Below are 26,507 nucleotides of genomic sequence, written 5' to 3' on the forward strand. Positions count from 1 at the left end.
AGGTACTCCTGTTGGAAATCTAGTGAATCTAGTTACAACCACTTGTGCAATCCCTTATCCAGACTTTCTCCAACCCAGTCTTAATGGTAACCAAGCACTGCCCAGTGGTCTTCCATGCACCTTATGCAATGGACAGCATGCAACGTATAGTCCGCAGCATGCTTATGCTACCCTTATATTGATTGCTTTTGCTACGACAGACTTCCGCAGCTGCTCTGTTCAGGAGGTGTAGGATGGGGCAGTGCATTCTGAGGCCTGCTGCTGCCTTTGTCTGTGGCCTTGGATGAATCACCTGGGTTACGTTTATCCCTCCCTGCGTCAGGCTTGTTCGTTTTTTTCCAGAAGGCCTTGGAGTCTGCCAGAGCATTCTGGGAAAGATGAACATCTTGTAAACAGGCAGCCTGTGGCCTTGGAGCTGCGTGCAGCCCTCTCTGCCTAATTTCTACCCAGGTGCTTGGCAGGCAGGTAGAAAGAGAGGCCTGCTCCTCCTGCTTTTTGGGTTCTGTCCTGTCCATCTGACAGGATCTCTTGCAAAGGAGTAGCGGCACTTGACAGGCAATGATACCTTCCCTGCCTGCTGGTATAAAAGGGCGAGTTACCTCAGGCCTCCTTGTCGCGACTGGAACTCCTCTGCTTCCCTGTTGCCTCTTCTCTGTCCCCTGGTTAGTGATCTGTTAAAGCCAGGACAGATACCAGGAACGTCTCCTTCCTGGCCCTACCTCACTGGGGTGGTAGGCAGGTCACGCTGACCCAGATTTCAGCATAGCATACCTGCCGGTGCCTCTCAGGAAGTCTCCTCCTCTGCCTGCGTTAATCATAAATCCACCCCAATCTCCTTGGTAACCCAAGCGGGGGCTTGCCTTGTGTTTCTCACTCTGTGGGACATCCTTCGGGGTGAAGGTCGCTTGCTTGATGGCTCCCTGCTTGAGGGGGGGGAGCCATCTCCCCGCTACAGGGAGGGGGTGATGAACCTGCCACTCGCACGGTGAGTTCCTGGGATCTGACAAGGGAGGAGAGACAGACAGACACACAAAGAGAGGGAAAGGGAGCGGATGCTTCTTCTTGTAAGTCTCTGCTTTCTTAATACCTTTCCTCCACTGCTGAATTCCCTTAGAAATAAACAGCTTGCCACATAAACCATGCCCTCCTCCCCTCTCACTTGTAACTTGACCCTCCTTGTGGGCCTAGAGTTATTTTTAACCTCCCATTGACCCGCATAACTTTTTTATTATTGTTGTTCATTAAACTATGCCAGTCTGGAGATAGGAGGCCTTGAATTGGCTCACGGTTTCTGCATCCCCTGGATTAAGCGCTGCGAGTCCTCCCACTTGCTTCCTGTCCTTCAGTTCAGGTAGCACTTTATCCAACCTCCTCCTCCTCTATTTTTCTCCTAACCTGCATCTAGATCCACTGGCAGTGGGAGAGCTCTGCTGGGCAAGGTAAGTGTTCCTCTGGCATTCCCTCTCCACATTCGGGAGCTTGGCTTGCTGGGAGGTGGAACACGTCCTGGAAACTTTTAATTACAGCCAGTCTAATCCTGTAACACTGAATCTTGCTGTCTCAATGCATCCTTCTTTTAAAACAGAGCCATAAAGGTGGGAGGGAAGTTTTTGTGGGAAACTTGAGACAGGAGGGAAGAACGCCTTTTTGACTGACAGAAGTTGGGACCAGAAGGTGAGGGAGAGTAAGTTGCCTTCAGAGAAAGATTGCAGATCGAGTCTATAGAACTGAAGAAGCAAGTGTTGGGCAAAATCCTTCTGGCTAGAGACAGATCATCACAGTGGATAATACTGAGCAAAGTGGACCGATGATCTGGATTAGGCTCACACATCTTCCCATTTTCAAGGAGTAGAAGCTATTAGATAGTAAACAATTTGGAATCAGGGTAAGCTCTGGGGTCCCCAATGTGTCATTCATGATCATCATAGTGCCCTCCTCTTGGTGCCAGCCAAGATCCCCTGACCCCATTTTTTTAAAGAAATTGAGGCTTTTTGTGATGAGGAGAGTGGGGTTTTTTTGCGGGGGAGACATTGCCTGCTTTTTGTGTCACTTTTATTTCTTTTGAGTGGGTAGGTGTTTAGTCTGGTTTCTGGGGATGAGGGAGGGGTGTCTGAGCATCACCCATTTTTCTTCAGTGAAACGGGTATTCTTAGATTTCTGACTGTGCTCAGATTGAAAAGGTTGGAGACCTGGCTATATGCTATACCCTTTCACTTTGTGGTGTTAATCGGAAGGGTGGCCACCACCTTCCCCTCTGCTTACAATTGCAGAAGCACCCACTGCACCAAAATGAAGTCCTTCCACCACCCCATCCTGCTATGATTGCGCATATGACAGGATAGTTGAAGGAATGTATAATCCGTATTAAGGGACACTGAGTATGGTCTGTATGCTTGTTTCTGTAGCAGATAGATCAGGAACGGAGAGAGGAAATGTTGAAGTTCTGTCCCAAAATCCAAACCACAAATTGACTGGTATGAGGTCAATTGAGGGCTGGAAAGTGTTTCCAAGTAGCTCAGAGGTCGTGCGACGGCATTCCCTTCAACTCCTGTGCTTTCTTGCCCTGGCTTTGCTTTCTTTCCTAGGGTGGAACAAGAGGGAAATCACAGGTTTTCTTTGGGTTCTGAACACCATGCATAGAAACTGCCTGCATATCGATCACCTATGGAGACAGTACCTCCTCCTGCTGCTTGTCGTCTGGGGGTGCTCTGGGACAGGTAAAGTCTAACAGAGCGGCTATTGTAAACATTTAAATGGGCTGCACAATAATTATCCACACCAAAGGTGTAAAACGTTTTGCTAAAACAAAACAAAACAAAAACATTATTGTAGGGGAGCTGTCCAGGATACATTGCTGTATGTATCCTGAAGTGTACATGTAAAAAAGAAATTAGCAGTCTTAAAATACATTTTTCTTTGAAACCTTGAATGTAGAGCAGGTCTTTCAACTTTGCTAAATAGACATGTGTGCGCTCACACAGAGCCATTTGGACTTGTCAAATTTTCTTCCCTTGCAGCAGAATAGATAGATGAAGTTGTCAGAGTATAAATGTATTCAATGGGGTTTTATACTAGGGGTTTCAGGGACGTGGGTGGTGCTGTGGTCTAAACCACTGAGCCTATTGAGCTTGCCGATCGCAAGATTGGCCGTTCAAATTCACACAATGGGGTGAGCTCCCATTGCTCTGTTCTGGCTCCTGTCAACCTAGCAGTTCGAAAGCATGCCAGTGCAAGTAGATAAATAGGTACTGGTGCGGCGGGAAGGTAAATGGCATTTCCATGTGCTCTGGTTTCTGTCACAGTGTTCCATTGTGCCAGAAACAGTTTAGTCATGCTGGTCACATGACACAGAAAAGCTGTCTGCGGACAAACGCCAGCTCCCTCAGCCTGAAAGCAGAGATGAGCGCTGCACCCCAAAGTCAAATTCGACTGGATTTAACCATTCATGGGTCCTTTACCTTTACCTTACTAGGGGTTTCCCAATTCTGCATGATGCTTCTGATGCCCCTTTGTCCTGCTTCTCTTTATTGGATGTACCTTCAGTGAGCAGCTTGGATTTACAGAGTGTCCTTCATTCTGTACCTGCTTATTTTTCACAGGATGCAATTTCAGTTCCTTGATAACCAAGTGCACACAGCTAAGGGCACTTTTAATCTCCAGCTCGGCACTCAGTATTTGTTTTTGACATTGATTACCATAGGGCAGGTAGATGCTGCCTGTGGGTTGTTTATAGCACAGAGGCTGTTAAGCTATCTGCTGAATTCATAGCCAGCCGACCATGGTTGCTTCCTATAAAGAGAAGAGCCCAGGCTTCCAAAGTTGACCAGGAGTCATAGTTTCTGTTCTGAATGGTGAGGGGAAGGCACTCTGCACTTGCTGTAAGGTACTTCTGCTGTTTCTTCACATTCCCAAATTGGGGGGAAAACATCCACGTTGAACATTCCTGCAACTGTACTTTGGTATCTGGTACAGCTCTCTGTGGGATGTGGGTGGCACTGTGGGTTAAACCACAGAGCCTAGGACTTGCCGATCTGAAGGTTGGCAGTTCAAATCCCTGCAACGGGGTGGCTCCCGTTGCTTGGTTCCTGCTCCTGCCAACCTAGCAGTTTGAAAGCACATCAAAGTGCAAGTAGATAAATAGGTACTGCTCTGGCGGGAAGGTAAACTGCGTTTCCATGCGCTGCTCTGGTTCGCCAGAAGCGGCTTAGTCATGCTAGCCACATGACCCGGAAGCTGTACGCCGGCTCCCTCGGCCAATAAAGCGAGATGAGAGCCGAAACCCCAGAGTCCGCCACGACTGGACCTAATGGTCAGGGGTCCCTTTACCTTTACCTTTACAGCTCTCTGTTCCTTTCTCATGGTGCCAGAGCATATTCTTTCACATGGAATGTTAAGGCAAGTTGAGTTGGTAGAATCCTCATGTGCTAAATGGAATTGTACCATTTCAGGCTGCAGATGGTGTGTGTGTGTGTCTTTTTTAAACCCCTCCCCCCTAAAGCTGTCTGTGTGTAAAATTCTAGTACACTGAGGAGAAAGAATTAGCTCCCTGGGGCAACTTAATAACTCTGCCCAGAAGCATAGGCAGAAACGAGAGAGCTCAGGCCAGGCAGCTCCTGAGGTTGCCCTGAGAATATTTGGTAGCTTTTGTTCCTTCCAGTATTTTAAATTGAAAATTGCCTTGGTAGAAAGGCAACAAACCAGCCCAGCCTGCTCCCTACTGTGTTAGCTTTCCTATTACAAGGAACTTTTTACGTTGTAGTCTCAGAATAGTATATAGTCTGGTCTGCCACCACATTCTCACTCCGTCTTATTGTTGTGTATGTAATGTGTAGCCCCCGTGCAGGGCTAGCAGCTTCCCTGTAATTATTTAATTCGTAAAATGAATGGTCAGTGGTTAGAGCACCTGCTTTGCATGAAGTAGGTCCCAGCTTCATTTCCCAGCATCTTCAGGTAGGACTGAGGTTGTCCCTAGAGAGCTGCAGCCAGTCAGTGCAAAAGACAATGCTCTCATCTTCATAATGAAAACAGACTCTAAATAATAATTCTCTTTAATAGGGTTGAGTGCCAAACATGACCACTGAAAAACAAGAGGAGTGCCATCAACATGCCCAGGAGAAACGGGGGGGGGGGGATGGAACTAAAAGGGAGGAACCCCCCCCCAAAAAAACCCCACTTTCCCACCCAGCAAAGGCTCTACATGCTGAGTATCCTTTGGAAAAGGAATTTAAAGGGAAGGAGGAGACTGAGCCCCTTACAGTTTATAGTATCTTGGTGGAGGGAATAGCTGACTGAAAAAGAAACACTTTTTTCCCTTGTACAACTTGTACAATCTAAAAATAAGCCAGTAAGCCATTGTTAGGAGCAATTCACAGTGACCCTCCCCCCTCAGTGTGGGGACCATGAAATGCACACCAATCCATTTCTGTCCCATCATACCAGTTCCCCCAGAGTTTCCTTGTTTTATTTTTCCCTTCATCATCCTCAGTCATTGGCCAGATATTCCATATTTTTTGTTTCTCAAATACAGAATGAATTATAAAAAAAAAAAAAAAGGAAAAAAAGTTAAGCTGGTGTATCATTTTGAGCTCAGGCACCTGAGCACTTTGTGTTTTGGGAGAAAGGGGATGCCAAATGTACAGAGTTTTGGAAACTACTTTTCTGAAACCCCATTTCTTCCAGCATTGCTCTTCTCCTCCCCTGCAGCCACCTGGCACCATCTTGCTTGCCTCCCCATGTCTGCCTCTACCCCACATCCCGTCCTCGGCTTCTGGGAATCACTGCGAAAAGGCACCGGATGCACCAGCCGGGGCCGCTCTACCCTGGGGCAAGAAGTCCATGTCATCAGCCTGAAGAAGGGATTGCCGGCAAATGGCCAGGTATGGGAGATCCCCATCCATACCACCTTCCCATGTATGAGGCTGTATGATGGGTCTTGCTACAGCTCCATTGGATACCCAAACAAGATGGCCGTTCAGCTTGGCACTACAGTTCAAGGTGTCTCAGTCAGTCAAAAAGGCAAAACTCCATTTCAGTCACTTCTTCACAGTTGTCAGGGCCTCTCTTAAGTCACAGAAGCGTTAGGTTAGCCAAGTTGTGAGAAGCAAAGAGGAACACTCTTGCGCAGGGCCTGCTTAGTGCTGGGGGTGGGAACATGCCTCACCTGCTGAACATCCAAGGGGTAAGTTGCTAGGCCGCCTTTGGTGGTATATCCTACCTTCTCTGGTTCTTTTCCAATCCCTTCTCCATTTCGCTCTTTGATCATGCATGGAGAAGGTACCTGTCCCCTTGATCCTCTTTCAGGTAACTCTGATAACTCTGGACCCAGATCCCCACGACAGAGGCCCCATCTTTGTGCTGTATTCCCGGAAGCCTGTGCATTGGGTGTTGCTGTCTCCCCCTGGAAAAAACTGGACCTTCCAGGTGAGATGGGATAGAGGGCCAAAGGGCCTAGAGAACATCATGGGGATCACTGAGGGGGTCGTTGGAGTCCCTGCTCTATGCAAGCATAGAAGATGAGTGGCAGCTATGGGAAGGGTGGATGGAAAAGCTAATTTGCTACCTCCACAGCACTTTTACAAAATACTTTCAGATCTAGCTCTGTTTGTCTTCAGAAGCATCTTGTGTAGTAAGTTCCTATTCTTCCCATTTTACAGATGGGGGAAATTGAGGCTGAGGGAGGCTTGCCTAAGGCCACCCAGTGAGTCTGTGGCTGAGGTGGAACTTGAACCCAGATCTCCCAGATTAAAGTGCAGAACTGTTCAACTTTAATGCACTCCCCAGCGTGGGGTGTCAGAGAGGGGGGAGGTTCTCCAGGCTAGTATATTTTACCTTTGCCTTCCTCCTATCTACAGGTCTCCCCTGGCTCTAATGTTTCAGCCCCAGGGCCAGTGGCTTCTGCTGAGACCAACTTACCAAAGACGCCCAAACGCCTGCTGAAATGGGCACGGAGGGAGCATGGAGGGGTCACCTCTCTGGCTGAATACCGTGGAGTCAACAGAATCTACACACGCCTGGGGGCTGGCATGGGCAATGAGGGTAGATATCGGCTCTGAGGGAAAGGGTGGCATTATGGCTGTGTTCCTACAATTCCCGATCCCTGACCACTGGCCACCCTGGCTGGGGCTGATTGGAGTTGCAGTCCAGCAACATATGGAGAGACACAGGTTCCCCATTTTCGCTACTGCAGGAGGAAGGCAGCCAGCTGGTCTTTTGGGTCCTGGGCTAATGCAGTAACTTTGCAGAAGTTGTGCAAGTCTGGGTCTGGTCAGTGCTTGGAAGGGAGACCATCCAGGAAGGAAAGATCTGTGCACTGCAATCATAGAGGGAAGATGGAATATATACACGGCACAGATAAATAAGACTCACCAGTATCAACTGGAGAGCAGTTGCCAAAGAGTTTGCATTGCTTGCAAAAAAAAAAAGAGTAAATCGCAGCAGCTCTTCTGTGACCATTCAGTCCAGATGCTTCATTCCTTTCCTTCTCCAGATCGGATTGCCCCAGCCGCTTGCAGATTAAGTAGGAATTTCCTGACCCCAGTGCACTTTGCCTCCAAGTGCCAACTCCAGCCTCTGAGAGTTTGCCTGCATCCTGACCCTCCGCAAGTCCTTGAAGTTCACATCATCCTCTCCAAAGGAGTTGCACCAAGGTGCGTGCCAGGGAGGCATCGCCGGAGCTTCAGCATGCAGCTGTTGAACCAGGGGGGGAGGCGGGGGGTTGGCAAAATGTTCATAACGAGGTGCCGTGTCTTGAACAGGGAGGTTGAAATTGTTCTTAGTGTAGATGGGGAAGGGGGATGGTGAGGAAGAATGAAACCTATGCAAGAAGCTGCCTATGATAAGTGACCCTTGTGTTAAAATGGATAAGATATAATAAACAGGAACATGGAAGCTGGTTCATCTAGCCTGGTACTGCTGACACAGACTGGCAGCAGATCTCCCATGTCTTTCTCAGCTCTGTCCGGAGATGATAGGGATCGAATCTCTGACCTTCTGCATGCAGAGCAGTTGCCCTGCCACTTAGCTACGGCTCTTCCCCCGAAAGTCAAGGCCAGATGGACACTGAGCCAAAAACGAGTAGCGACAGTGGCTGGTATTAGGCCTTGAATATTGGGCAGGGATCTCTGAGTTGGGGGACGGGTGGCGTGGGGCTTCACTGGCTTCCATCATGTGCTTAATCCTGTTGTGTGGGGGGGGGGCAGCCTGCTCTCTTCTAGGCCCACCCTGGCTCATTTGACTGTGGAACTTCATGCTGTCCGAAGGCCCCCCCACTGGGGACTGATCTTGATACTGAAGAGTGAGGGAGCTGCTGAGTGGATGGTTCACACCCACCACCTCACTGGCCGGCTGCATGTCCTGGTAGGGGCAGGACCTGCTCTGGGTATAGATCTGTAATGCTCTAGGCCAGCTAATACACTTCTCTCTCTCCCCCTCCCCAAGTTGGTGGCAGTGGCACACATCTGGAAGGGAGCAGGGCACACATGTGCTCAAAGCCAGATACAGTGGTACCTCGGGTTACAGACGCTTCAGGTTACACACTCCGCTAACCCAGAAATAGTACCTCAGGTTAAGAACTTTGCTTCAGGATGAGAACAGAAATCATGCGATGGCGGCGCGGCGGCAGCGGGAGGCCCCATTAGCTAAAATGGTACCTCAGGTTAAGAACAGTTTCAGGTTAAGAACGGACCGCCAGAATGAATTAAGTTCTTAACCTGAGGTACCACTGTATAGCCAAGTATGTCATCAACATCAGTACAAAACTGGGTGGGATTTATTCCTTAATTAACCTGAGGTACCACTGTAGATGCATTATGCAGAATTGCAACCTTTCCTAGTGGAAGCAGTTTGGTAATTTTAGATGCTGGACTTAATGATATTATATTATGGAGGGCTCATTCTGCTAAGTCCTGCCTTCACAGGCTCACTAGCAAGCTTTGCCAACCCTCTTCCATAAGTTTCCCCTGCATTTTCCCTATAACTCTAGGCTTGCCTCCTCCAGCCTTATTTTTTTTTGCTAAAGTGAGCCAAGGAGTCTTACTTCCTGGCTCCAACTCTCCACCCCACTAGGCTACTCCCTCTTGGGAGTCTGTCTCCATGCTGCCATTTGATTCCCCTGGACCGTCTCTTGTTTATGGTGTGCCTGCTGCTGCTGCTGCTCTCCATGTCTGGGCCTTGTATTGTAACTCAGGCTGGGATTCCTTTCTAGGCTTCGCACAAAGTCACAGTCAGCAGCACAGAAATGGATCTGCCTCTGACTGTGACCCAGCGGACGTCCCCTCGGCTGATGACCCTCGACCCTTTGCAGTTTGCAGCGGAGCAGAATCTGCCTGCCTTTACATCCTACGTTGAGGCTGAGCGGGTGAACAGGTTTCTCCTTTTTGTTGGGATGAATGGTAGGTTTGGAGGGATTCAATGGACATGAATGGGAAAAGTGCCCACCAGACAGCTTAGAGGCAAACCACTAGTGACCGCTGCAGCAGATTCCTGGCATTTATATTCCAGTTCCTCCTGCACCATTTTACCCTAGGGTATACAACCTCAGTTTTATTTTAGGAATGCACCAAATCAAAACATTTTCAGCATGAAAAGTATGCTTCCAAGGGGGCTTAAATGGTACACACCCACCCACCCACCCAAAGCATATATTTTGGTGCTTGTTAACAGATATTTTGCTGCTTCAGTGCCATTTTCCCAAACCCTTTTGAGAGCTTATTTCCTAGTCGTTATGTGATCCCAGCCAATCAGGATTCACGTAGGGATGATAAATGGCGTCAAATAGGCAATCAGCTGTGGCTACAATGGTAAAATCAAGAAGGGCAAATGAAACTGCATTGCATTCTGAATGCTGAGCCCATGGAAGAGAACAGGAAGGCGTGCCATATTATGTCAGAATGTGCATACCTTTCACTTAGGTAACAGAAGGAATAGATACAGGGTTGCCAACATTCTTGGGCCCATGGGTAAGTCTGCAACAGAGAAATTGTTGTGAGTACCCTCCCCTCCTCTCCTGCAAACTATTCTATGGGCTCCAATAGAATGCTTCTTCTGAGCCTAATTTCAGTGCTGGGAGGGGAGGCTAGCTTGTAGACTGTAGAGAAGGCCTCTGTGAGCTGGGCACATGTGTCCTTTGGGGCCACACTGGTGATGCTTGGAATAGATCATATTCTGATTAACAGCAGCAGCGTATAAGGCATATGATTGCATCACACCCACACACCTGTATTTCCTTTGTAGGGGCCACACCTCCTCTAGAAGAGCCAACACTCTTTTGGCCCATATTTCTGCATCCTCCCAGTTTCACAGCCTCTCAGCAGGACTTTGCAGAAGCCAACACAGCTGGCTGGGGGGTGACAAGGCAAGACTTTGGGGGAGAGGACGGTTCCGTTACCTACCCACCGTCTACAGCCAAAACAGAGGGGACAGACTCTATCTTGTGTCTTGGGGACCAGAAACCTATTCTTGAAAACCAGGACACTCAGAGAGTGAGTAGCCAAGGATGACATCTCCAGATGGACAGAGGGAATCTATTTCCTACAGTGCCATTTCATGTGGATGTGGATGGGTGGGTATTCTCTTGCCGTTGTACATCAATACCGCTCCACAGACCTGTTTTTCTCCTGCAGGTCTCCTGTGTTTCACCTTCTCCAACCCAGATATCTCCCTCAGAAGCCGCAACGGCCTTCCAGGATCCCCACCTTCACCTTGGCAACGCCCTCCTTAACCTAGAGCTCTACAACACAGAGGCTTTTGCCAAGCAACTTGGACCTTTTGTCGTCTCGGCCAACAGCCTCGTCTTTGTGGAGGTAAAGCGGACGACGAATATGCAAGAGCTGGCATTGGACGCAGCAGTTACACGCCAGAATCTTGTCCCTAAGTGATTCCTCCACTGTCCAGAGATCTGGTGGTTTGCAGCACTCCCTGTCTCTCTCAGAGCCTCAAACAGGGCAGTTGACCTGCTTGTTGCTTTATGGGGGGTGATAAACTTACACTGTAGCTCTCAAAGGGACGAAGTAACAGGGCTGATTTGCCATCACGTTTTACCAGCTTAGAAGGGCAACGTGCATCCCAGGGAAGGTCATGATTTTGTAAGCAAAACAGCAAGGAATAGACTTAGCAGATTTCATACTGCGGCCCAATTCAAGGTCCAACTTTATGGTTGGTTGGCAATGAAAAAATAGGTATAAAAAGACAATTCCTGGATGCCAAGAGCCAAGTTTGGGGCAAGTATTCTTTGGTGAGAGAACCCCAGCAGAAATTTAAAACAACAAACATCTAGCAAAGTAAAGCATGGAAATATAGGTTGTTATTCTTAGAATATGACTTTCTAAGTTCCTTCCAAAATTCCCCTCTTCTCCTGGCATAGAAAATACCATGTGTGTGGCAAGTTCAAAATGGTTTACTTACAGACTCTCCAATGATCAGATTCATGTGCTTTTCAGTGCAGCATTCAGAAAACGTTGGCAGCAAAACTGGCACTTGTGTTTGCAGACTAGACGGCGTTTCCTTTTTCCTCCAGGCTTCCTTGGCAACCTATGACTCATCTCTCAGCTTCACCATCCAGAAGTGCTTCATCTCTAGCTCCTCAGATGCTTCAGAGGCCTCAGTGTATCTGCTGGTCCAGCATGGCTGTCCTGTGGCTGCCGCCCAAGTCAGGCTGTGGAAACCCGAGCTGCCAGGCCAGGCCCAGGCATTGCCTCTGGGGTACCAGGAACGCCAGCGACTGAGCTTTGTGTTGAAACCACGGTCCAATGCCTCCATCCACTTCTTGCACTGCCGTCTGACGCTCTGCAGCAGGGGGTCTCAGGACTCCGCCAGACCCAAGGGCGCAATCCCCAAGGTCTCTGGCTCCCTGGGCTAGGGAACCCTGTCTTCTAGCAGCTATCTGAGGGCCTGATAGCGCTACTGCTTCAGAATAGGCTCTCCTGATTGGGGATGCTTAGGGAGGAAACTCATATGCCACAGCAAGCTCTCCACTTGGCCCAGATGTAGCCAAAATGGTGCCCTCTGCTGGATTATGACACTGGCTTCCCAATTCCCAGCACCTCAGCTAGCATGGCCATTGGCTAGGGGTGATGAAAATTGTAGTCAATTGGTATCTAGGGGGGCACCATGTTGGTTACCCCTTAGCTTATTATTATTGCCTCCTCTGAATGGCAGTATTTCTCAAGTGTTTCAAGCAGAGGTCTTTCCTTTGATATGTTTGACTGGGGGTTGAATGGGGGCCCCTCTGTGTGCTTTGCCCCTCAGCTATGACTGGCCCCTTCCAGAAATCCTTGGTCCATCTCTGCTCTGAGGGTGGAAGGGGTGGTGCCTAAGAAAAGATGGAATAAAGAGGAAAGCAAAACCCCTTGGAGGGGTGAAAACCCTCTGGAATGGGTCTTGTGCAAAAGAGCCTCCCAGTTAGCTGTAGAAATGAGCTGGCTGGGCTTATGGAGAAGCAGGTGGGATGTAACTGGGCTGAGGCCTACCTCCCACTGTTGGGATGAGGCACTCTTCTGAGGCAAGTTTTTGTTTCAGTGTCAGTCTGAGAACGAGGCCTGCAGGGGAGAAGAGGAGGCGGTCCCAAGCCGCTTCCAGCGCACCATCACAAAGCCTATGTTAGTGACTGTGGAAACTCCACTCCGAGCTGCCTCTCCTGGCCTGAAACCAGGTACTTTCCTGTGGGTTCTAGATAGCAGCCAGGAGAGAGCTGTTGGCTTGAAGGCCTGGCTCCATGCTGGAGAAAACTGTCCTGCAGAGTGAGTGAGGAACTGAAAGAAACTGATGGGGGAGTCCTGCTTGCTGGGGAGATGGAAGTGTCTCCTTGTGCATCTCTCCAGAGCAGAGGTGGTGGACCTGTAGCCCTCTAGATATTCTTGGACTCCAGCTCCCATCACCTCAAGCCACCATGGCCAATGGCAAGGGATGATGGGGCTTGTAGTTCACCAGCATCTCCTACCCAGGAGATTGATGCCTTGGATCTCACCATGCTACAAGCCCAGACTTTGCCAATGGCATCTTACATGTTCATCCTGAGTGAAGCAAAGTAGCAATGATGGGCAGAGTTATGCACTCATTTCTTTTCTCCCCCTTGCCACCCAGAGGCTATTTTCTTCAGACACTCCCTCAGATTATCTGTTCCTTCCTTGACTTTGGTGTCTTTTTCTGCAGCTAAGGTCCCAGACAAACAACAAGGAAAAGCACCAAAGGATGCAGCCCACAAGCGGAAGACTCAGGTAGTCCGAAGTAAGTAAACATCCCCATGCTCTCTTGCTGGCCTTGTTTCCCAGGGATTTGGGGACTGAAATTGGTTTTAGACTGGAATTCTACTCCTGGCTCTAGGGGGGGGGGGGAGTGGAGTTGAGGATTCCTGCTGCTGTGGGCTGGAGCAAGAACTCTGATCCTCAGACTTTTTCATTCTGTATTACCCCATTTCGGGCCCTGGCCCATCTCCCCTTCCTGGACAGAGAGTGAGAACGAATTTTTGTGCTCTTTCTTCACACATCCCACTTCTCTGTAGCTGCAGCTGCTCCAGGCCAGACGGTCCCCGCAGTAATTGGGATAGCTATTGCAGCCTTCCTCATCGGCATCTGCCTCACTATTGGGCTCTGGTTCATTTACACCTATACAGGTGGGTATGAGGAGGGTCCCCTCAGTGCTGTAGGTACCATCTATTTTATTTGAATGATTGATTTTTGGCAAAGCCTGGGGGAGCACACCTTAGCATTTCTGTAAAGGCAGACTGGGCCACATGTCCGAGATGGGAAAACTCCAAATTATAGATCATGACACCTTTCATCAACCTATTGCCTTCCAGCTGTTTTGGATTTTAGCTCTCACCACTAGCTAGCCATGCTTGCTGGGCCTGGACCTTGAGTTGTTCTCTCAAGCATCTGGAGGGCACCAGGTTGGGGCTGGTTGGCTTCTGCCAACTGTCTGCCTCCATCTCTTCCGTCAGAGACAGAATATGCATTATTCAGTCACATGTGCACAGGTTGAGTTACAGTAGGGCATGGATCTTGGGGTGGAAACTGGCAGCCAAATGATGCCCATTGCAGTTGGCTTCTGGGAAGGATCATAGAGTGGGAAACATGACCTTTAGGCGATCGAAGATGCAGCAGCTGAAATACATATTGGAATCAATGTTACAAAAAAGTCTGGAGGGGGATTATGTGTCTAGGAAATTCGCATCATTATTCATATTGGTCTGCTTTTGCACAGTTGTACTTGTCCACCCATCCACCATGGAAAAAAGAAAGAAATAGAAACAGAACAAATAGGATGATAAAAAGGCCAGACAGCCAAAGGAGGAAAGTAAAGGTCAGAGGGGAGGGAGAGGGATTTATGTGCACATCAATGATATTGATCCCAGTCTGCTTTTTATTTCTGGTTATTTTTTATTATTAGACAGTGCACATGCATTTTCACACCTTTCTCTGAAATGAGGCAGTCTGAACAAAGCTTTAATTACTAAATTTTAATGCCAGCCTTGAACTTGTAGGTGAGTCGGCTTCCGGGAGGAGGAGCCAGCCTGCAGCTGAGACCGGTAAGGTGACACATTGGCTTTTGAGAAATCCTTCATTTGAGCAGAGGCTTTGATTCTGCACTCATTTCCATCTCTGGCTGTGAATGGAATCGGTGGTGCACACTTATAATAACTTTTAATTATTTTTCAATGTTTAATTGTTTCAAACTGGTTCTTTAGTTGATAATTTCAACATTATAAGCACCTTAGGGGTTTGACTACAACTAAGCAGTATACAAAATTTGTTAAATAATAATGAATGCATATTGCATGGGTGTCCAGTTCAGCAACCACAGGCACATATGCACCTTGAGACCTTCCTGGTGCCTGCAAGTCCCCTTCCCTCTGCTGAAATAAGTCACCTATTGTAGCTAATATAAGGCAGGGAGAGTTCTCTCCCAGCTATACCTGGAGATGCTGGTGAACTGAACCTGGGACCTTCTGCATACACCTGGTCTCGTTTGAAGCATCCATAATGCAAAGGCAGAGCCAGGAATTCAAGAAAGCTGTCCTTACTAAAGCAGGTTGCTGTATTCAAGAGAGCCAGTTCATTGCCTCCAGGATTAGCCAGTTTTAAATATACCCAAGCTAGGGCAGTTTTGCTTCATCTCAATACTTAAAAGTGGAACATTATAAGTATGCTAAGACTTGGGAAAACTAACATATGCAAATAGGAAGAGGGTGCATTTGTTTACCTCTGGAAGGGGGTTAGTGTGGTGGTGAGATGGATGGTTGCAGTGCATCTGGGGGCGGGTGGGGGGCACTGCTGCATTTTCTTCCTTCCTCCTGCTAGACCCTGTAGGACCATCTGCTCCAAAGCGTGAAGACACTTTGTCAGCTCCAGCTGCAGCTGGCCCTGCACGTCGCACGTGGTGCTCTACCCTAAGAAGCCTCTACCGAAGAAGGTAACTAGATTTTTAAAAGTTCATGGGAGGAATGAATTTGGAGAATTGGAAGAGGATTATTTATTGACTTGGATCTTTTGTGCCCCCTGCATTTCCAGAGTTTGCCTCTGCAAATATGCAGGCTTATGCAAGTAGCGTGGTGATGTTTTTGGGTGATTTTTGTTGATAATAATAATTCAATAATTTATTATTTATACCCTGCCCATACGGCTGGGTTTCCCCAGCCACTCTGGGCTGCTTCCATCAAAATATTAAAATACAATAGTCCTTCAGATATTAAAAGCTTCCCTAAACAGGGCTGCCTTCAGATGTCTCCTAAAAGTCTGGTAGTTGTTTTTTCCTTTGACATCTGGTGGGACAGTATTCCACAGGGTGGGAGCCATTACTGAGAAGGCTCTTTGCCTGGTTCCCTGTAACTTTGCTTCTTGCAGTGAGGGAACCGCCAGAAGGCCCTCGGCGCTGGAGCTCAGTGTCTGGGCAGAATGACGGGGGTGGAGACGCTCCTTCAGCTATACTGGACCGAGGCTGTTTAGGGCTTTAAAGGTCAGCACCAACATTTTGAATTGTGCTCGGAAACATACTGGAAGCCAATGTAGGTTTTTCAAGACTAGTGGTATGTGGTCTCGGCGGCTGCTCCCAGTCACCACTCTAGCTGCTGCATTCTGGATTAGTTGTAGTTTCTGGGTCACCTTCAAAGGTAGCCCCATGTAGAGCGCATTGCAGTAGTCCAAGTGGGAGATAACTAGAGCATGCACCACTCTGGTGAGACAGTCTGCAGGTAGAAAGGGTCTCAGCCTGCATACCAGATGGAGCTGGTAAACAGCTACCCTGGACACAGAATTGACCTGTGCCTCCATGGACAGCTATGAGTCCAAAATGACTCCCAGGCTGCACACCTGGTCCTTCAGGGGCACAGTTACCCCATTCAGGACCAGGGAGTCCTCCATACCTGCCCGCCCCCTGTCCCCCCAAAACAGTACTTCTGTCTTGTCAGGATTCAACCCCAATCTGTTAGCCGTCATCCAATCTCCAACCGCCTCCAGACACACTCACAGGACCTTCACTGCCTTCACTCGTTCCGATTTGAAAGAGAGATAGAGCTTTCAGCACATTTGTTTAACTTTTAATGGATTTTTGTTGCATATTGTACTTTGTCTGTTGTCTCTGCAACTCAGTTTGGGACTTGAAGCAATACACCAGTTGAATAGATGGAATTGTTCATGGGATGCCTTCCATGTCTGTAACTGAGATATGGAAGTCAAAACTAGTAGGGATCTTGTATTTGAAAATGGTCCTTTTCTGTTGTTCGTCTCATATTAGCATTCACAAATGAGATACTCCAGCTCGAATGGAAGGAAATTTTTTAGGGTCAGTTATAAAACCATTCCTCTACAGCTTGAAACACTGCAACTGTTAGCTGATGAGTGGTAGCACAATGACGAATATGTAAAATGTTTGCAGGACGAGAGAGGAATGGGGAGCCTGGGTCTGCAATAGGCTGGCAAGAAAGGCAGGCAAAGCAGGGCCAGTGGGGAAGTCTAGCCTGTCATCCGCACTGATTTATCTATCTTGTAGGTTCTAGGATGTTTTTCCTGTGACCAAGCACCTGTTTCGGTGAATCCGCTTGCATTCCCCTGTACCAGCAACTCTTTCAGGCCACAACATCTTTATGGCTTCAGTCCAGCAGCACAACCGATTCTGAATCAATACCTTTCGACACTGGAAAACCTCAGACTTTAAGTTTTAGCTTAAATAAGCAATTGTGTTTTCTGGCAGTTGTATGGGATTTTCATTGATTTGGGTAGCTGCTGTGCTGCTTCTTCATTGAGTTTTGCTCTTCGTTTCTGCACTGCCGAGTGTGGACTAAAAGGCAAACTCAGGCTCAAATCTTCGCAGAATGTTTGCACTACTGCCTATCAGATCTGCAGTTCCCCTCACCTTTGGGGAAGCTCTTAGCTACCATTGTGGCCTTGCAATCGCTCTTAGGCCTGCTTCAGCACTTTGGGAGAAGAAAACCATCGTTGCATTTGGCTGACATTGCCATTGGGAATTTGGTTGTTGCTTCCTATCTGACTATAGTAATACCTTGTACTCTCTTTGTAGGAATGTTATGTTGTGATATAAATGCAAGTTTTCATGCCATTGCCCAGCTTCACAAGGAAAAAAGCTGATTGCTCCACAAAAAAATTCAAATTCTGAAACCTTTTGGGTCTTTTTTTTTTTTTAGTTAACCACCTTGCAAATGATAGTTTCTCCAGTTTTATTAAACAGATGTGCAATAGAGTTGCTGAGGCACTTTCAATAGGCAGTCAAGTGCCCCCATTGCCTTTAAACACCACTTATTCCCTGCTTTTTCTACAGATGCCTGATTCAATAGGATAGACAACTGGAAAGTATGTACTATGATTAAATGGGCACAAGATTTTGGACATAACATTATGTTTGCTGACTGGGAACAGTTGTGGACCACAGGTATGAAGTTTACAGCATGTAATGCTTTAAGAGAGAATAGCATGAAAATGATATACAGGTGGTACATAACCCCAGTCAAGCTTGCAAAAATATACCATTTGCCCGATAACAAATGTTGGAAATGTAAAGAAACTGAAGGTACATTCTTTCACCTTTGGTGGACGTGCCCAAGGATTAAGGTTTTCTGGGAGATGATTTATAATGAATTAAAAAAGGTATTTAAATATACCTTCTTGAAGAAACCAGAGGCCTTCCTCCTGGGCATAGTCGGCCAATCGGTGTTAAAGAAGGACAGAACTTTCTTTATGTATGCTACAACAGCAGCAAGAATACTTATTGCAAAGCATTGGAAGACACAAGACTTACCCACACTGGAGGAATGGCAGATGAAAATGATGGACTACATGGAATTGGCGGAAATGACTGGCAGAATCCGAGACCAGGGAGAAGAGTCGGTGGAAGAAGATTGGAAGAAATTTAAAGACTACTTACAGAAATACTGTAAAATTAATGAATGTTAGAATGATGTTGGACTGAAGTTAAATGGTTTCTAGCTTTAATGGTATAAAAGAATATGGAAAAATTGGATTTTCAATACGTAAAAACCTAATGCTATAATATATTAAGATTAAAGATCAGGATTAAAAAGGAGGGAAAGGAATTGCTGGACTAAATAAATTGAACTGGAATACAAAAAAGGGGGGTATGAGGAGGTCCGGGAAACAAGTAAATGAAAGAGAAGTGATGAAAAGATGGAATTGTTTTTAATATTTTTTTTTGTATTTTGTATTTTTCTTTTTTCTATTTTTCTCTTTTTTATTTATGTATCCTTCTTTTGAAACTTTAATAAATATCATTTAAAAAAAAAGAAAAGAGAGAATTTGGCTGGAGACAGAGTAAACAGCCTCTAAATCTTATGTGTGATCATAAGTGTGAAGAGAAAAGGTGAATGTTGCTTTTGGTATATTTTCTTCAGCAAATACAGAAATAGCATGCAATCAATTCCACCCATAAACTGTGCTATTGTGGGGAATGAAATGCTGTATTTTGGGCAGGGATGGTGAACATGTGATCCTGCTGGACTCCAACTCCCATCTCCCCCAGCACCGGTTATACGCACTGGGGTTGGTGGGAATTGGAGTCCAACCTCCCTGATGTTGCCAGATATTTCGCATGAGGCTTGGGAGTCTTGTGTTCCTTCAGGAAAGAGCCATTGCTTGTGTTGCAGAGCTTTCAGCCTGATATGCTGTCGTGTTTGTGAGCTTTGTGAATTAGGTGGATACCATGATCTAGGCCTCCACGCAGCAAATGTAACCCAGAACTCCCACGTGGGCAGGTAGTACAAGTCTTTTGTAGAGGAAACTATGCGCTGGGCACCCACCCAATGCACGCAGGTGTGGTTTTCTCAGTGACTAACACCCACCATCACCACTGAAGTCGGAGACAGAATTATTAAGACAGTGTAAATAGTTTATTTCGTCGTTTTTTTGAAAGTACAGATATTATTTTGTACAGCAGTATTTGTTTTAAAATGGGTGTGGGCTGAAAAGAATGGCAGTTTATATTCTGAGGAGCAGAGAAGGGACACTGGTACATAGTTACACTAAACGCATGACTTGAGGAACAGTTTGGGGACTATGAGGAGAGAAAGATTCCTTCCAACCTGGAAAGCCCAAACACTGCAATGTGCACATTCCCTTTGGATAGATGCAGCTGTGGGCTAGTACTGGAGCCGTGCAGAATACAGGGGCTTTCAACCACATAGTCATTTCATACTGTTCCACAGAATGGTATAAAATTGGAGCTGGATTTTTAGCTAAAGGTGTGGCAAATGTGTACCACTACCTCCAATGCTGCTTTATATCAGCTGGGCAACTGCTCTCACTGGATTGGAGCAATCCTGGATTTTAAGGTGAACTTCAGAAACTACCACACAAACAGCAACAATATTTTACATTTTTTACGCACCCAGAAGAAGTCTTTCTTTGAAACAGTGACGACGTAGGGGTAGAAGGAGCATCAGACTCACTACAGAAAACCCTAAAATAGTAACCAACCTTTAACACGGTGGTGTTTGTGTAATTATGACGTCTGCTAATACTTTTCAATGCTGAAAAAGAGTGCAGTGCTCAAATAAAACTCCTCAGCTGTGCTACCTTCTTAGTTCACTGTTCCTTTCTTTTAAGGACTACTAACCTGTCTGGATGCACTGCTCCTCCTCATAGCAATGTCTGATGCAAAGTCACTCAGGTCAAGCTTAATTCTGGTACCATTAAAAGCACCCTTCCATCATAACAACATCACCATGGTTTGTGTGTGGGCATGTGTGTCGAGTCAGTGCAACAGGCCAGGTCCTAAGTGAGGTTGTATTACCAGCTCCCACAGAGATCGTGAATGTGTGTGGGTTAAATAGTTGTTGCAGATTGATGTAACATTCATTCTAAGGCAGACATGGCCAAACTTAGCCCTCCAGCTGTTTTTAGACTACAACTCCCATCATCCCTAGCGAACAGGACCAGTGGTCAGGGATGATGGGAACTGTAGTCCCCAAACAGCTGGAGGGCCAAGTTCGGCCATGCCTGTTCTAAGGGCACTGGCAATGGATCTGTGGACTCCAGCTCTGCAGCTTGCATTACACATACATAGCAGCAGCCTTAATGTTGCAGCAGAAAAATGTGTCTTACTCTCACTCTTGCCCTAGGGCCAGGCTCTCTTATTACTTTTTTTAAAATGGCACGTGTGTTTTATGCATACAATTTTTCCACCATGTGGGAAAAAAATATCAAACATTAAAAAGCAACACAGCAAACCATTTCAGGGGACAATGTGTGTTGGCAATTTCACAGGTGGGACCCACAAGCACTAACTTGGTCCATCCATGTTCCAAACATAACCAGGCAGAGCCAGTTGCCACTTTCTCTAGGACAGAAAATGTACAATTAGGTGGATGGCAGTGCTGAAACTCTTAATTTAGCTCTGCTCCTCGCAGTTATTCTTTCTAGGATAACAAACTAGAATCTGGGGAGCACACAATCATACCTTCAATCCTCTAGCTCTGCTTTGTCTCCAGCAGGATACTGCCTTTGCAGCTTGTACACTGGGACCTAGTCTGGGAAGCCAAGTTCTGTTTAGTATAATTAACAAAGGGCCACATGATTTATTCACAAGAGTACACTCGGCCTCTCCCGCTTCTGTAGAAGGGGATGCTGTGGTGCACAAGAAGGGGATGGATGCATTCAAGGTAGAGAATAACTAGAAGTCAAGTGTCAGAGGTGGGAGAACAGAAGCAGCACTCCCAACCCCAGTCTAAACACAGCACCACATTGTTTTCCCTCGATGATGAAGGGAAAGAGCTACTATTAAAGTGCAAATTGAACCTTGTCAATAGCTAGTAAAGATCACACACAGGCACCATCCCCAGCCTATTCGTCCCAGGAGAACAGACTGGAGCAAGACATAACCACCTGCTCTAGGATATTGGTTTTTCCGCAATGGTGGCACCACCGTTTGCTGGTACGTAGTATAGGAATCTGTAGGCGATCGAACACAGAAGGCCAGATTCCTGATAACCTGCTGCCGTTAGAGATACAGGAGGGTCACAGGTGTAGCTCAAGAGAAGAGAAAAGGTCTGTGCAAACTTATTTTAGGGTAGAAATTGGTATGCAGATGTACACCCCCCCATCATCATTTAAAATCCATTCACAATATTTAGTGTTATAAAAATGTAATACAAAAGTCAAAGCAAGATTGTGAGGGTGGCAAAGGGGGGGGGGGGGCAGGTGGCTCAGCATGGCCTTTCTATGCCTCTTGGAGCAGAAAACCCTTGCTCCAAGACACAAACACAACGCTGCCTGAGAGGGTTTTGGGGCAGCCAGACTGGGGGGCTTCAAGTCTTCTCCTATCCTCTATGCCAAGGCAGAAGCTTGCTTTGTAGTCTGTGTGTGGATAGTATGCAGAAGACCAGCACTTCCAATATGCAAGTATCCATCACATGAGCCCCCAAAACACACCATTACCTTTTAAGCCAACGATTACCACAAGAAATAGGAAAATCCCTTTGAGATCAATACAGTACTTTTTTTTTTGTTACCTTGATTTAAAGGGATTGTTTTCAATGACCTTAAGTAGATGTGCATGAGAAGTAAATCACTTCAATATAAGCAACAAGGTTAGGGTTTTTTTGTTTTTTTTTTAAATCAGCTACATGACCTAATGTTATTCAGCTCACTGGGGATTATCCTCACCTAGCAATTAGCCAAACTCAGTGGGGAGAAACAGGCTGAATCAGCTTGAAGCAGTAGATCGAGTCCCTTGTGCTGTCACAAATCATAGCAAAGTTAGAATTGCCCTTGCCCTTAATGCTTGTCATTCTTCCATGGTACCAAGGAGTCAAATTAGGCTTTCATTAGGAATAAACTACTGTTTTTAGAGCTTTACTGCATGTTATTCAAAATAATTGTTTCATCATATGGTTGTATGTTGCTTGCTCTGAGCATCAAAAGGATATAAATAAATATTCCTTGCCGGAGTGCTCGTCCCTTACTCTCCTGTTGTTGCATGGATCTAGTCTGAGAGATCAGACAACTCTGGGAGAAACCACTTATTTTGAGCACACTGTGATTTCTTTTACAATATGGAAGGGAAAACACAAATTTGCTCTTAGTGTGTTTTGCAGGTAAAGCAGCAGTCGGAGGAATCAACTATGTAGCAACTTTTGGTAAAACATATTGCCCTGTTCTACAACCATAGTCTTGAAACCACTGCAACAGGGGTTACAGAAAGGTGAATAATTAATGTAGTATTACCAATGTCACTTCAGGGACAGTCATGCTAGAACAAACTTAAAAGTAAGGCCTGCACATCCAAGTGAATTTCATATGCAAAACAAATCCCAAACCCTGACAAAAACAGGCCAAAGAAGCCGCTTGGATTCGATTCTAACAAAAATATTCTCCCATTTACTCCAATGTAAATCTGAAACACTGAAGTCAGCGGGGTTTTACTCCAGATTTAGAAACAGCAGCGATTAATGATCTTCCTAACACGTAGCCTTGGAGGCAGCGAGCATTCGGGTAGCACTACACAAACAAGTATCAACAACAATTGCTAGGAATTATGATGCACAAACCGGCAAACAGTTTCACAAGCCATCCAAAACTGCAAACATGTGCCCACTGCTAGCAAAGAAATGAAATCAGACTGACACAAGGAGATCAAAGCAACAGTTTGGGCTGAACTCTTGTTTGGACCACATACTATGCTGCTGGGTTGAGGGGGGAGGGGTTGAGGGGAGACTGAAAAATGGTACAGAAAATCACAGAGATTTGGCAATACGGTGCAGCATGTATATATAGAATACATCTATTAAAATATGCAAGGTTATACCAAACTGGAGCCTTTCCCCCAGGCATATTCATATAAGTACATACATAATACTTCAGGGCCACCCATGTGACAGGCTGGGCCAAGTGGGTGCAGGTTTGTCCTCCTGCTTCTGCAGTGTAAATGCTGGGTTAACCTCACTAGAGGAATCCAGAGTTGGGGAGGTAAAATGACCAACAAGGCTTGCCTGTAGCTAAGAGGCATGCAGCATAAAATTTGGGGAGAAAACCAAAGGAACTCCTCCTTCAACTATGGACCAAATATACTGCAAATCCATGCCAAGTGAAAAATCATGGAGACCTTTCAGAAAGAGAGGTCCATGCATCTCATAACAGAACCTTCATTAGGTTTATTGTTGCAGGTTTTAGAAATTAGGCAAAATCAAATGGAGCATAAATTTGTACAAGCTTGGTATAAGGAAACAGATGAAAAGTATGCCCATGACAACAAATGCTTCTCCTTCCCTAAAAGCAGAAGCATCCCACAGTTTAGGAACTATCTGGTACTGTCCAGGGAACATTCTCTATAACCAGGGATGTTGCCTGATGAAGCTGTCTACCTCCTCAGCAGGGTGGAAATCCTACATCTTCAGAATTCGGCATACTTCACCGCCTCCTTCACAGACCTTCTGTGGAATCCCTCCTAACACCAGCTGGTCTCCACCTTCATTTGCAACAATGCCTTTATTCAGACACCTTGCAAGACAAAATACATTTCGCACACCAGCACGTCCTTGAGATCTCTCCGTCACCAGTGGAAAGAAAGTGTGACACGAGAGAGGCCTTGCTGATTTTAATCTTGGACTCTATTGTTAAGAGGGGAAGGATCCAATTATCAGGCTTCCTCCCCGTGTTGAAAACAAAGAGAAGGACCATGAATTGCAAATACAGAGTGATTTTTGGCTGGACCAAATCAGCACCATGCCGCTTCCCAAAGCATTGCTCCACGGGTTACCTCTAGCTGGTGTGGCTATGTCAGCACTGGCCATGGTAAGTGTTCTTGTTGAGAAATCAATGTTTCTACCCCCACTACCCCAAACAGAGGTCTGCTTCTGTGGAGCAGAGCTACACATTATACAAGCATGTCTGAAGGTTCACGTACGTGCAGAGGCAAGAGTGGAAGGGGCACCTAGGGTTAAGCACACACCTCCCACTTGATCTCCCCTGCAACCCTCCCATCCCCGACCCAATAGTGTTAGGAGGCAAACAGTGAGCTTGGAGCCTCATGTTTGCTTCATATGTAGTTCCACTACAAGAGTCTGTGCATTTTCACTAAAATAAAAAAAGAATTTTTTTAAAAAGGGCAGAACCTGATGTCCAAGCAGCCCATGTTTCTCATCACTTTGTTTGCCAAGAAGAAAATACTCTTTAGGCAATTCGCTCAGGTGCCAAAAAATTCAGCCACTTGCACTGGCCTTGTAAATCATGAACAGACTAAAAGTCCAATAATGGACCCTTCTTTCCTTAAAAAAACCCCTAGGGTTTGGGTGCTTTGATGGACTGCCACCCCCACCCCCCGAAGTAAGCCAGGCATTGGTAGGAACTTTGCAAGAACCAATGTTTGAAAAGATAGCCATAAAGGTGGAATTGAGAAAGAATACTGCATCAGCTCACACAATTCCAGGCAGGGAATTCTGGAGGAACTGTCACTGACCATATGGATTAAGGCAGCGCCTAAACTCCTGTAATGGTTGCAGCAGAACAGAACTTCAGGCAAAGTGAGACACAGAAGTTACCAAGGGGAACCCTTCCCTTACCACAATTAAATAGAAAAGATGTCATACCTTTAGCTACAAAAGCAGTTCTGGCTGCTCCTTAAAAGTCCTCAAGATAATTGAACTTAAAGCTTTATGCCAAGCCTCCTCTAAGGGAGACGGATTGGCATTGCACAGTATAAATAAATAATATACACAGAAACAAAAATAAAAGCTCTCTCTCTCGATCCAAGCCACCTCTTCAGAAGCACTCTCTCTATCCATCCTTTCCTGGGCTGAAAACCACAAACTAGTGTGGCGGCATCCAATCTTCTTACCTCTCTGCAGAACAGCAGGGTAGGGGATCGCATATAAATAAAAGGAAGACAGACCCCTCTCATCTCTCCAAGCACAGCAAGGAGACAGAGGTTAATTACTACTGGACTGCATTTTATAGAACCAGCGGCCTGGTTGCTTCTGCTGTCCCTTCAAAGTTCTCAAGTGTGCAAACCTTTGTGTGTAAGGAGGAAGTTTTTTAAAAAAAGAAAGGTGTGGAAACGGTGGGTGGGAGGGTGGGAGATGTGAATGAGGTCAATACATGGATTTGAACTACCAGTGACAACAGAGCTGGAAAAAAAGGCAGTGCAGACAATGATCAACGGAGGTGGCCCATGTAATGCAGGCCAGCTGTAGGACTGTCCGTCCCCCATGCCATCTCGGGGGCACGGTATTTGCTGGGTAAGGGGGCCCTCCGCTCCATCTTGCGTGATCTGTCTATGACCTCCACACCCTCAGTACAGCGTGGCCAGAGGGACCTGGTGCCTTCCAGACAGACTTGGGACGGCAGCACCACTTCCTCATTTGCTCAGGGCTTCTTCGAAGATGATCTCGCCATTGGGCTCGGTGGCAGAGGCAGGGTCGTCCGCATCGCTATCCGTGGTGCCGTCGCTCTCCTTGCCGGAGCTCTCGGCCCCCCGTAGAAAGTGCGTGTTGTGGGGCGACAGCGGATACAAGACATCCTGCAGGGCACCTACCACCATGGGGCTGGTCAGCAGCTCCTCGTCGGAAGAGTGCAGCGAGTCGTCATCCACCGCCAGGTGACTCACAATGTGGATGCCGTCAAAGCCCATGGAGTCCTCAAAAGGCTTCTGTCCCTTCATCAGCCGAATCTGCAGGGAGAAGGCGTTAGGGCAAAGATAGGAAGGGGGGGTCCTGCGAACCCTCAGAGTACAACTCCCACTGTCTCTGACCCTTTGGCCATGATGGTTGGGGCTGACAAGAGTGGGGAGCCCCAATGTATCCAGAGGGACGCAGGCTCCCCGCGACTGCACTGGGACAACCATGATGGACTTGGCACTCTGCCTAATGGGACCGTTAGATGACATTAACTCTGATGCAGAGAAAGAACCCACGGTGGAGAGGACGCCTCACGCAGAACATGCACAAAAAGCTCCTGAAAACAGTGGCGATCCTGTGCTCAGGGAATAAGTTGAAATGGAAGCCACGCCCCAGATCAGAGGGTTATCAAACAACATATACAGTCTCCACCCTGGTT

At 46.8% G+C, this 26,507-nt stretch overlaps 2 protein-coding genes across 14 annotated transcripts in view; one reads left to right on the forward strand and one right to left on the reverse strand.

Moving 5' to 3' along the window:
• LOC308472304 (transforming growth factor beta receptor type 3-like) lies at nt 1–22,059 on the forward strand. Of its 8 annotated transcripts, none has more exons than XM_080997012.1 (20): nt 2–1,064; nt 1,406–1,439; nt 2,586–2,717; nt 5,704–5,876; nt 6,301–6,420; nt 6,852–7,035; nt 7,487–7,646; nt 8,199–8,355; nt 9,203–9,389; nt 10,231–10,478; nt 10,620–10,799; nt 11,513–11,833; nt 12,514–12,646; nt 13,147–13,221; nt 13,496–13,606; nt 14,477–14,521; nt 15,294–15,405; nt 15,837–15,948; nt 16,981–17,802; nt 18,747–22,059. In XM_080997012.1, exons 1-18 carry the CDS (start codon nt 1,053–1,055, stop codon nt 15,889–15,891), a joined length of 2,439 nt encoding a protein of 812 aa, XP_080853138.1. In that variant the 5' UTR covers nt 2–1,052; the 3' UTR covers nt 15,892–15,948; nt 16,981–17,802; nt 18,747–22,059. The 8 variants fall into 8 exon arrangements, with proteins under 8 accessions (XP_080853139.1, XP_080853138.1, XP_080853137.1 ...); XM_080997011.1 differs by lacking the exon at nt 1,406–1,439 and adding an exon at nt 2,271–2,474; XM_080997010.1 differs by having other exon boundaries at nt 2–2,474.
• Nucleotides 19,327–26,507, reverse strand: part of EVI5L (ecotropic viral integration site 5 like) — a 55,620-nt gene continuing 48,439 nt past the window's right edge. For all 6 annotated transcript variants that reach the window (XM_080997005.1, XM_080997003.1, XM_080997006.1 and 3 more), the window contains one exon: nt 19,327–26,121. In XM_080997005.1, coding sequence (XP_080853131.1) covers nt 25,810–26,121 — 312 coding nt within the window. In that variant the 3' untranslated portion in view covers nt 19,327–25,809. The remainder of the gene's footprint in view (nt 26,122–26,507) is intronic.

This window comes from Podarcis pityusensis (assembly GCF_964106645.2).
Source record: "Podarcis pityusensis genome assembly, chromosome: 2".
Classification (NCBI taxonomy): Eukaryota; Metazoa; Chordata; class Lepidosauria; order Squamata; family Lacertidae; genus Podarcis; species Podarcis pityusensis.